The 12,194-nt window shown below is 37.5% G+C and overlaps 1 protein-coding gene across 3 annotated transcripts in view; it reads left to right on the forward strand.

Moving 5' to 3' along the window:
• CARS1 (cysteinyl-tRNA synthetase 1) overlaps window positions 1–12,194 on the forward strand; it is a 33,404-nt gene that overhangs the window by 1,825 nt on the left and 19,385 nt on the right. For 2 of the 3 annotated variants that reach the window (XM_059849022.1, XM_059849020.1), the window contains exons 2-10: window positions 3,166–3,411; window positions 6,272–6,363; window positions 7,208–7,296; window positions 7,576–7,672; window positions 8,132–8,230; window positions 9,072–9,221; window positions 10,442–10,582; window positions 11,308–11,396; window positions 12,006–12,127. In XM_059849022.1, coding sequence (XP_059705005.1) covers window positions 3,166–3,411; window positions 6,272–6,363; window positions 7,208–7,296; window positions 7,576–7,672; window positions 8,132–8,230; window positions 9,072–9,221; window positions 10,442–10,582; window positions 11,308–11,396; window positions 12,006–12,127 — 1,125 coding nt within the window. The remainder of the gene's footprint in view (window positions 1–3,165; window positions 3,412–6,271; window positions 6,364–7,207; window positions 7,297–7,575; window positions 7,673–8,131; window positions 8,231–9,071; window positions 9,222–10,441; window positions 10,583–11,307; window positions 11,397–12,005; window positions 12,128–12,194) is intronic. The other variant, XM_059849021.1, reaches the window with a different exon arrangement.

Below are 12,194 nucleotides of genomic sequence, written 5' to 3' on the forward strand. Positions count from 1 at the left end.
CTCAGAAGTTATCTTATGTGCAGATAAAATGTAGAAGCTGTCCTGTGCCTTTGAGTCTGTGTGTTGCTGCAGTCTCTCAGAAAAATTCCCAGTGTCCCTTAATAGTCTCTGAAGCATTCCAAGCATGGAAAGAAGAATGTGTGACAATTATATCACCAAGAAGAGATTGTACACCAGCGGTTGTTGTGTGAGAACTGTATTAACTGATGTCTGCAATGGAACTTTTTTGAAAGAACTTTCTACTGGATGACATTAATTCTTCTGATTTTTCAAGGTTATTTTGCTACCTCTCCAATACTCGTGCTCAGTGCTTGTTTCCTCTTGTGTGATACAATATCTATGGATCATTCTGTTCACATGAGTTAAAATTCAGTGTTATGCAACAGCTCTGTAGTACTCTCATGTTTCTGCTGTCAAGGAGACACTTTGTGATGCACTTGAGTAGTAACAACTGCATCTGTTCTGTTTTGGGGATGGAAAAAAAATTCAGTTAGAGAGAAGGGCAATTCCTTAGCCTGTTTTCCTAAAGTAACAAGGCAAACAGGTCAGATGTACATATATCTATTGGGCCTCCTCCCTCAGTACTTTTTGAATCCATTGATTGGTATTAATTAATCAATCAATTTGACAGTGGGCAGCTGCCTCTTGCACAGCACTGGCAGACTTAGTGGTGGGCTGGAGCTGTGCAGCAGGATGGGGATACTGAAGGGTATGGGAAAATAGGATGCAGCACTTAGGAAGTACCAGGAAATAGTTCAGTGGGAGTGTTTAATGAATTGAAGGAATTGCAAGATGGGGGGAGCTAAGGATGCAGAATGGAAATCTCAGAAAACCGGGTTCTGTGGATTTACTGTTCTTCTTTTAGCCATACACAGACAGCTGTCACTGATTCCTTTTGCTTGAAACAAGTGATCCACTGCTACACTGCCTTCCGAGGCAGTGTTATCACAGTCATCTGCTCAGCACAGCCTGTGAAACTGATGTGGGACCCTGGGAATGGGACAGTGAGCCTGCCAAACATTTTAAGTTGAAGTATTAATGTCTGTGCCAAGATTGATCAAAAAACTTTCAGTTGTTAAGCTTATCAGTGCAGAGCTGGTCCTGACTTCACAGGCAGTGTTTGCCATCTCTCCTTGCCAAAATGAGCTTGTATGAGTGCTGTCATATTTGCTGTATTTGTGTGTAAGTTTGGGCAAGTTCCCTTTCAGATTGGTTTACAGATGTGGTTGGAAGCACTTACTGTTGTTTCAGATACACTGACTTGCTTCCCATTAGCAGCCTGATGTGTGAATAATGGTCATAATAACTATAATAATACTTTGCAAATTGAGAGTTGCTTTTCCTTGCAAAAGATCTTTTCTTTGAGATACGGTTTCATTTCTACCTAGATCATTCTTGTAATACCTTTTTTTTGCCTTCTCCCTCATATCTTTCATGTATACAAAATTCATGTTCAAGTCTTAGGTTTCCACTGTTAATTAACAGAACTGTTACAAACTATTTAGTGTGTACAAACATGAAGTTCTGTGTTGATAAACATCAGTAAATATTTAGGAGCATGAAAAGATGATAGTAAATTAACTGTGTGAGCCAAAGCTGAATCCCATTCAGCTGGGTAAGGCAAGCCTGTAAGGTGGAGTTATGGACCATTATTTCCTTGGTATTCCTTATTTGTACTGAGCAATTACATGAATAGGCCTTGAGAAGGATTTATACTTTACATGGATCTGTCTTCTTTTGTTCATAGATATTAAACATCTTTTGTGAATTTCGATTATTTTAAATTTTTTTAAAGTCATTGACCTTTTTTATTAGTTCTCCCAATGTGTCACTATATCTCATTTATACCCCAAAGAGTTGAATACAAACATGCTTGGTATCTAGCTGCCACTTCCCTGTCATCCTGAGTTGCTGTTGGATATTTTAATAATTGATTTCTGTATAGAAAATGGTTCATAAAGTTTTAACTGATGATATTTGGAAGAACTTCAATTATGCCATCCCTCCTGTCCTCTCCTAGCCATCACTTTCCCATCTCCTTTCATTCCTGCCTTTCCAAGAGTTGTGTTCTGTGAGCACCTCCATGCTTTGGGAACTCCTTGTGCAGGAGATATTCCTGCCAGTGTGAGAAGTGACACTTCTGGCTGTGGTCTCTGTTGGGGTCTGGGAGCAGGGACAGTTGCTCTCCTGCTGCCTTTCTCACTTTACTGCACGTGACCTTGGCTTAAATTACCTTGCTGGCTGACTACCTAGACAGGTTATTGCCTTCGTGTTTGTACAGTACTTTGAACGTGAACAGAGCTACAAACATTGAATCATTGTTGGAAAATGTGAATGCTGGGTTTGCCTAATGGCAGTGCTAGCATAGCCTCAGAGTGCTTTGTACCCCCTGGCTTGCACAGGGCTTGTTCTTCCAGTGAGCATCCCCACCAACACACAGAGCTTTCCTCTGTGTCCCTGCATTTGTCCAGAGGAGACATAACTGAACCTGCTCTGCCTATATACCAAAGAAATCACAGAATTAAAATTTGTGAGAGAGGGGCATGATCTGATATCCTTTCTGTTAGTTTGTGTAGGTTTTACTTATTTTAAATATTATTCATGAGCCTGAGGAGAGAAAGGGGCATGAGAGAAGTATGGGAATATCCAGCAGCAGCTGAAGTGCTGAGTTTCTAGAGCAAGGCGAAAGAACTGAGCATTGTGCTGGCAGCCTGTGTGCAGGCAACACCCCTGCAAAGATGTAACTGCATGCTCAAGTTCAGTAGACATATTCACAGCCTTTCCACAGTGCATAAAATGAATCATATTTAAATATTGGCAGGATGAGTGTTTTAGCAGCATGGAAGAGAGTGACTGATTAGGTTTGCTCTCTGTGAAGGATTTTGTCCAATTTTGGTAGATTATATTCTTCATGAAAAAGACCTGTGTTCTTGTTCTTATTACTCTTTGAAAGATGTCTTCAAAAACTTATGGCAGCATGAACATAATCCTTTTAACAGGAAATACATAGTTATTTGGTAGCTTGTATTAAATCTAATTTTCTCAAATTTCTTACCAGTTGCCAGAGCTAATTTACAGGGGGAGTTGTATATTATAAGGATATATTTTGGTCATGGGATCTCCTTCTTTTAATGCTGACCAAATGTCCTGTGCCTCTCTTTACAGCTTCCAGCTACAGTTTTATTCTGAGCATTAGTGAAGAGGAAGCCAGGGTGAAGGCTCTGAACGAGTACCTGAGCACTCGTAGTTATATCCAGGGGTTCACATTTTCACATGCAGATGTGGAGGTGTTCAGAAAGTTTTCGGGGCCACCTGTGGACCAGTATATCCATGTTGTCCGGTGGTACAGACACATAGAAGCAATCTATGATGGCAGCAGTGACAAAAATGAGCCTTGTAAACTTCAAACAAGTGAGTAATACGAAACTGGTGGGCAGGTTATAGACTAGCTGACATTGTATTGGTTGTTATTGCGAGAAATTCCCTTTCATACTCTCTTGCACGCCTTAAGATTTACAGTTTCAATTTGTTTTCAAAGTTATAACATTATTCTTGCATACAGTTACTGTGCAATTGATAGATCCTGACCTATTTCGATGTAAAAGCTGTTACCTTTTTTTTTTCTTTACGTTAAAATTCCTCAGTGTATGGAAATGTGTATTTTCTTTAAAAAGCTGGCTGTCTTCTAGTTTGTAAAAGAATGTGTGGGTTCAGGCTTTTTCCTGGAAATACCAAGATTTGCCCAGTCTGCTTTTTTCCCTGCAAGATTAATCACATAGTTGTATAATATACAAATCCACAATAAAATAAACTGAATACTTCCTCTTCTAATTGTTATTAACACTGAGCTTCACAAAGAATGTCTGGGGTTCTTTTTTAACCTTGGTAATTTAGGCATGCTGATGATTTGAGGAAGTATTAACTGGTTAATCTAGGTCATTGTGTAAGCATGGGCAGGCATTTTTGGGAGCTGCATCACTCTCCTGAGTTGTTTCCCAATGAGCTAGTCTAATTTAATTGCTTTATAGTGAGATCCTTGCTCAGGGAGTCATGAAATAATGAAAAATAACAACTCAGAGCTGTTGTATAGTGCTTGCAATACCTGCAAATGAATGCATGTCTGTCATTCTTGCTGATGGTTGTTAACTAGTATTGCTCCAATGCCATCTTCTCACAATCTCTCCCCATTTGTGTTCTGAATTTCTAACGGACCAGCAGTTAAAATCAGACTGCTGTGTGTTAATTCTGTGTGTTGTGTGTGCCTGCAAGTGTTTGTGCTGGTTATTATTTCCTTCCAGAAGAGAAGGGATCTCAGCTGCACCCCTGTCTCTGGTAGCAGATCTAACTGCAGCAGCACTAACTGCAGATTGTCTGTAGACTCCGTGGATCAGGGTGGAGCAGAAACAGAAAAGGTTTCCATTTTCCTGACCATGAAATCTTTCCTGTTAAATCTCTCTTTCGGAAGGATTATATCTTCATGATGTGTTTCAGGAATCCTGGAATGGTGTTCTCGGTGTTCACCATGAAAATAACACACAAATCTACCATGCTTCTTAGACCTTCTATACTTCCTTGTTGTTTTTTTGGTGTACCAGAAAACTCTGTGGTGGATTGGGGCAAATGAACTTCACTTCCACCAGGGGAAAGGCTGTAGGCTGGCAGAGGTGTAGTGGACCAAACTAACCAATATTTTACCAGCCTTTTACTTTGCCCTTGGCATCTGTACAGTGGATAAAATGTGACACCTAACTCTCAAGCTGAGAAATATGGAGTGCAGTATCTGGGTTTTTCCTTATGTTCATGTGGTTGTAACTGAAGAAAGCCTTACAGATTTATCTTTTATTAGGCTAACCCACACAAACTTCTTTCCCTGAGGGAAGCGTTGGCCACAATTAAGCATGCCAGAGTAATCTTTGTAAATCAAAGAGTAAACAAATCCATACCTTGGTGTATGACCTGTGTTATGGAGAGACTGCTCTTGAACTTGAGGTGTTCTGTTCAGGAGTACTTCATGCAGTGAAACATTTAGAATGGACACATATTTCCATGGATTCATAGCATGGAAATTAAGTGAAGTCCCACGAAGTGAGACAGAGTACTACACTTCACAGATTTTTTTCTTATTTGGCAGCTACTCAAAAAAGCAAGATGAAGAGATTACATTTTTTATACCGTGAATGTTACAGTATACTTACTTGAAGGTTTTGAGCCAAATTATGCATATGAAGATATTGAGAGAAAGAGTTAATGAAGAGCACCCTGAGACACAGGATAAGAAAGGCAATTTTGTTGTCAAAACAAATAGTTTGTATAATACTTTATTTGCAGTTAAAATGCATGCCATGAGAATTCCTAAACACAGTGCTGTATGTACTAAGCTGGCAAGTTTCCTGTATTTCTGAGTTTCTTGGTTTGCTTTCATTCCTAGTTAATGTGATAATTGGTTTAACATCATTACAGCTGTAAGCAGCCCAGTACACAGCAAACTGCAGCTCTTTGACAAATCACATGCCCATACTTCTCTTTGAAAAAACCCCATGAGCTTAGCAGCTATGTTGCTTCTTACAAATTTAGGAGAAAACAAGTTCAAGAATATTGTCACTAATATTACCCTGAGTTTTAACTACTCTCTTTAATGGCAAAACATAGCCTCTTGCTGAACTGGAGCATATTTGTGGTAAATGAGAGTGTACAGAAATGACTTGTGTACTTAGTAACAATGCATGATAAAAAGCTGGGGTTCTTTCTAAGCCTTTCTGTCAGCTCTCCCTCTCACCCAGAGTGCACATACTCTGTCAATATTGGCTCTAGAGACCACCTCTGGACTCTGGAGATATTTTGCAAATTCTGTGTGAGATCTGTGATGTGCCATCACAGTAAAATCAGTGGTGTTGCAAAAAGCCCAGGACTGCCATAACACTTCATTAATGATTCATTAAATTTCAAAACTCATGGTAATACTTTACCTGAATTGCATGCTCTTCCTTTTCTACCCTCTTCATCACTCCTACTTGGATCAAAAACTAATAGGAATGGCAATTCAGAGAGTAGAAAATAAACTAGATTGCAATAATTTACTTTGGTTTTGGTGGCTTTGTAGAAGGCTCTAACAGAAGTAGCTGCATTACTAGGATTGAAGCTCTTTTCTCCATTTAGATGTGGGGGGTTTTTTCCTTCTGAAATAATGATGTGATAAGGAGAAAATGTTATATTGCAAATCTGTTTGTGGAAAGTGTCTTTTAAACTTGCTTTAAACTACCTTTTCTCCTAGGTAAAGGCAAACGTGTGCAGCCCCCCTGGTCTCCCCCTGAAGGGACAAAACATTCCAGGCTCTGCCTCTACAACAGCCTCACTCGAAGTAAGGTGAGTAAATGAAAGGGAAGTGGGGATTTCCCTAGAAACACAAATAGAGCACTCATCAAATCCTTGTTTCTGAAGTGTTTGCCCTGTCAATAGTCAGGTCTCTGGGCTGTATTTTGTAGAATGTTAACAAGCACGGGCCAGGAGGTCTGTGCCAATCAATTGCATTAGCTGGGCAAGTGTAATACTATTTACATTAATATATATACACTACAAGTGTGAGTCTCTTTGTGCATATTGCATAATATTCAGTTCCCAGTTTCAAGTTGTCATGCAAAATAGCCAGGCATTCAGCTGTAATAAACCTAAGTGTGGGCAGTGTGAGCAGAATAAAATCACAGTTTCTTTATTCAGATGTTGTTTGCATCAAAAAAGTCTCACCAATTATAGAGTTGCAATATAAAAAGTGTAAAACTTCTTGTGGTCTTGTTTGAAAGTCCTTTGGGAAAGAGGAAATATTAAGAATATTAATTTTACATGGGATGTAGTATTCAAGTATCTGTGAACTGATTATAGGGCATAACCTTTTTCAATGCAAAAGAAAACTCTTACAAACAGTTTGAATAGTGCCCTGCTCAGTCCAAATTGTTGTAACCTGATATCTTGATTGATTAGAATGCATAGAACATAAGCACCCACACCCCAAAAGCACCCACACCCCAATATCTCTCTCACATGATAAAGCTAGTGGTGATCTTTAGTTATGGTAAAGTTGGGAATGGAATAACTATTTGTTTTTTGTAATTATAATCCACATTTTCATCTTCTAATCTCCAAATGGGGTGTTACTGGCCTGAGGTCATGTCTTCAATTTCTTCTGACCATTGTACCTTCCCTTTCAATTAAGGAAGTATTTCAGCCTCAGAATGGAAAAAAGGTCTTGTGGTATTGCTGTGGTCCAACAGTTTATGATGCGTCTCACATGGGACATGCCAGGTACTGCATTCCTTACTTTGATATAGGTGATAACAGTGCCTAGTGGAAGTAAAAGATTATTAGAAGAAGGTATTACTGAGATGAGTATATTACTATCAATGTTTGCAATTTAAGATTAAAAGCACGATATAACACTTTATCATTGCGGGATTAAAAGCTTTCTAGTAGATGGGGGCAAAGTAAAACTGCTGCACAGTTATTGATTGAGGTTAAAAGGGTTTGTGCATAGAATAGATACAGGTGTTTACTAAAAACACCCCTGTATCTTTTTGGTTTTAGGTCCTACATCTCATTTGATATCCTGAGAAGAATCTTGAGGGATTATTTTAAATATGATGTTTTCTATTGTATGAATATTACAGATATTGATGACAAGGTAAGTGGGTTTTTTTTTTTTAATTGCAATCTAAAATGCTCAACTTTTAGAATGGAAGTCAGTCATATGTAATTGCCACTTGATAAGCCAAGATAAATCATACACTCATTAGCTGAGACATACATTTTGTGCACCAAGGCATTGATTTTCTCAGTTTTGCAGCACTCCTATGGTCGCAAACCCTTTAGTGTTGTATAATAATGAACAGTGTCACAATTAATGCAGACTCAGTATTTTAAAGAGATAGTTATACAAAGTGCAGATGAAATCTATTATGTACAAAAGGCATTTCCCTATGAAGTTAACAAGCTACATTAATAATGTGCAATAATACAAATCAAACACACCATACACAGTTAATGGACTACCTCAACAGAGTCAATTAATTACCTCATCAGGCAAAGAAAATAAACCATGTGTCACTTCACAGAAATATATTCTCATGTTTCTGATTTGTAGATCATCAAGAGAGCAAGACAAAATCACCTTTTTGAACGATACAGAGAGAGCAAATCAACACCAGATCAGCTGCTTGAAGATGTTAGAACTGCCTCAGAGGTGGGTGTGGTAATCTCTGCTCGTGTTTTAGGTTCTCACTCAACAATGTAGGAAAGCATCTAAATTAGAATTGACAAATTCTTTAAAAGGCATCCTTGATTTCTGTGATCTTAGCACTTATTTGTGAGTGCATGTATTGCTCAAACAGCATTTGGATGTTTGTATGTTAGAATTCAAACTTTTAAAATAATCCTTTAAAAGAGTTTTTGAACAGTGGTCTGTCCATAATCTTTCAAAGCTTGGGAGGTTTCTCCTTTGTACCATTGATGACCTTGGAAGGAAAAGGCTGGAAAGCTTTAAGGATTTAATAAATTGTGTATTCAGGACTGAAGGTGAGGGAAGGTGATTCTCTGGTAATTTTTAGAACTACAGATCACAAAGAGATTATCATTCTAATGAATTGAATACAGGCCTGGAAATAGGAGCCTTGGAAATTTTGCCCAACTATCTTTGCCTGACATACTGCCTAAACATTGCATTTAATCTTTCCCTGTTTCACATTAAAGCTTGTCCTTTTTAAATTCGTGGTAATCAACTGCGCAATTAAGGTGATCAGCTGCACAGAAAATGCAAACAGCAGTAATTATGATGATGATGTAGTGATTTATGAAGTCTTTCTGAAAAAATGAATTTGGATGCAAACTAAAGTCTTGTGATTGCACCATTATTTCTGATGAGGAGCATATTTCATGCTTCAGTAGTTGATGTCAAAGCTTTTTCTGTGGCACAATGTCTTATTCATCACTAGCAAGGTACTGTGTGGCTAAGATAATATTCTGTGTATGGAGCATGGTCCTGCTGTACTGCAGCTGACTTTCTAATTTTTTATTTTTAATTGTAGCTCTTTTCAGTTAAATTAAATGAAACAACAGACCCAGATAAGAAGCAAATGTTGGAAAGAATTCAAAATGCAGTGAAGTCTGCTTTTGACCCTCTACAAGAAGCTCTTCAAGCAAAGCTCCCTGCTGAAGAAATCAACAGATGTCATGAGGTAAGTTTGAGCTCCTTTTCATATTTTATATTTGGCTTGTAATTGTTAGGAGATTTAAAAATAATGTGTAGCTCGTAGTAATTCCCTGAGACAGTATGGAACCTTTGATTCACGAAGAGAGAAATTGTGGAGCTGAGAACTTTTTAGTACACTGCATTCAATAAGGAAATTTGATTCTATAGTTCAACTACAGAGTTTTTGGATGCTGTTTTTATCAATAACCTTTTTTTTTTAACCTTTCCAATGAGGATTTTGCTCTTGTATGTACTTAGACTTTCTCTTTGACTTTTTTGTCTTGATGAATTAATTTCATTAGAGGTTATTGAACACACATTTCTGATGTTCCAATGCTGGTGGCAGTTTTCCACACAAGTGTTTCTGTCTCTGATCAGAGAGGAAAATACCTCACACGAAGTTGTGCTCAGGATTATTTTTATTAAAAACAATTACATTTAGTGACAAATATTCATGTTGACTTTATTGATTCTGTCCAGTTATCAAGTCAGTCAGTATAACTATTTTTAGTAGTAATTGTCTTTTGTAAATTATTTCTATTTTCATCTTCTCTTGCTTTCAGATTATTTGTGAGAAGTACTGTGGAGTACACATGGCTATGTGCTCCCTTCTTGAGAAGACCCTTAATTATGAGTTTTTTTTAAAAGGCCCAGCTATTCTAATATCAAGTGCTTTTATAAAAATTCTATACTGACCTAATGGAATTTTTAAAAACCCTGAAATCTAAGCAATCATACCTTCTGCATTATATCCTAGTGTCAGAAATAGAAATTCTTTCATATAAGACTAAAATATATCCTTGCTGATGTCTAAATTAGTCTTTCAGACACTTTTTAGCAATGTGCACAGTAAGGCTTCTGTTAGATTATCCAGTAGCAGTGGGGGAACAGAAAGTGTAATACAACTGCAGGTCCCATCTGGTGTTTTCAGCATAAGCTCCAGATGCCTATTGAAGTGATCAGTATCAAAACAGATACCACTTAACTGTTTATCTTCCTTGCTCTGGTTGTTTCATCTATATCTATGAAGAACAGTATGATAAAAATATGGTAGAAACCTGGATTACTCTGTATTCACAATTAAGTGTCTCATTGCAAATGTCTTATTCCTTAAGCAGACTTCTGTCAGTTCAGAATAAGATCTTTCTGCACAATTTAAACAGGACAAGTCTTGGATCAGTTGCTCTTATGATTATTGTTTTCTAGACACTGTTGGAAGAAGCCAAAGATTTGCTGTCTGACTGGTTGGACACAAAATTTGGCAGTCAGGTGACTGACAATTCTATATTCTCAAAGCTCCCCAAATTCTGGGAAGGGGAATTTCATAAAGATATGGAAGCACTCAACGTAAGTAAATGAACTGTTTTCTCTTCTTAAAATGTCTGTGCCATGCCTTAGAGTACCCAGAAGACAATTTAGCTCCTTAGTAGCTTTCATGAATCTCATATTTTAACCTTATGGATAAAGTAATTACTTTAATAGTAATAGATAGGTGTTAAATTAGCAATTGCACTGTTTCCATCCCAACAATCTTAAATCTGTTGTGGTTGTTGCACATCACTTAAATGGTGACCAGGTTTGATGTGTGCTCTCCTTGTGCACTCCTTGTAACATGGGGAAATAATCGTAAACTGATCCAAAAAAGGTTGAGCTGGAACCTGTTGGCTGCACAAGAGATCCCTGACAACCTCAGCATTTAGACTGATTACTTATGAATCTTCAGTAATTAAGAAATTATGTGATGGTAACCATCAAGAAGAGATTTGTCTGTTACAGATGAAATGCTGTGTCACAGGCAGTAGTTCAGGTCAGTGGAGGTTGATTTATTTACCTGCAAATTGGAGGGACTTGCTGCTTCTTCTGTCAGAAGAGCTGGAATCCCCTTAAAGGCTGAGCAAAAAGTGGCCACAGCACATTGGTTCACAGCAGAAGCTTGAAATAGGAGTGCTAGATTTTATTATCACTTGCTTTTGAGCAAAATTGTAACCAATACTTAACATACATGTTTAGTGCATATTTCCATTCATAAATATATATATATATATATGTATAATTCTACTTTTTACCTCTAGGTTTTACCTCCAGATGTTTTAACACGGGTTAGTGAATATGTGCCAGAAATTGTGGATTTTGTGAAGAAGATTGTGGATAATGGTTATGGGTAAGTTTGCTACTGGATGCCCAAATGATTGCTTTCAGCATTTAGCTGTGAGCTGTTTTCTCTGTTTTCATCTGCAACAGTAGTCTTTGCCAGAAGTTTTCCATCAAAAAACAGTTTTCAGGTTTCTTTGCAAAGAGCTATTATTTTTACCTGATCTGCTTCTTATGAATAGCTCTTTGCAAAGAAACCTGAATCTCTTATAGGGTGAAATCCTTGTTCATTAAAATAAAGTCAAAGTCCCATTCACTTGAACTGTGTTTTATTGCTGGTCTTCATCAGAAATTGACATGTGATAGTTAGAAATCAGTTGCAAATAACACAAATGTTAAAAAGTTGTAGTTCTTGTGACTGTTTCTTGATACCTCTCAAAAGCTTAACAATAGCTGCTGTTTTCTCTTCAATTAATTTTATTATAACCTCCAACAATTTGTCCAAAGCCTTCATATGGTAAGGCCTTAAAACTTAGGTTCACCTAAGTCTTGTTTACAATACTGAGCAGTACCATAATGTGAGTGGAATTACTAAAAAACACATGGGAGTGATTTTGGGGATAAAATTCAGTTAAATTGTGATAGAAAGTTCACTAAATAATGACCTTTAACTTTTCAGGTATGTGTCTAATGGATCTGTATACTTTGATACTATGAAGTTTGATGCCAGTGAAAAACACTCCTATGCTAAGTTGGTGCCTGAAGCTGTAGGTGATCAGAAAGCTCTTCAAGAGGGTGAAGGTAAAGATTTGCTCAAGTTGCTGAAGAAACTGATGATGTGTGGGTCTCTTCAACTATTTCACTGATT

This window comes from Haemorhous mexicanus, chromosome 6 (assembly GCF_027477595.1).
Source record: "Haemorhous mexicanus isolate bHaeMex1 chromosome 6, bHaeMex1.pri, whole genome shotgun sequence".
Taxonomy (NCBI): domain Eukaryota; kingdom Metazoa; phylum Chordata; class Aves; order Passeriformes; family Fringillidae; genus Haemorhous; species Haemorhous mexicanus.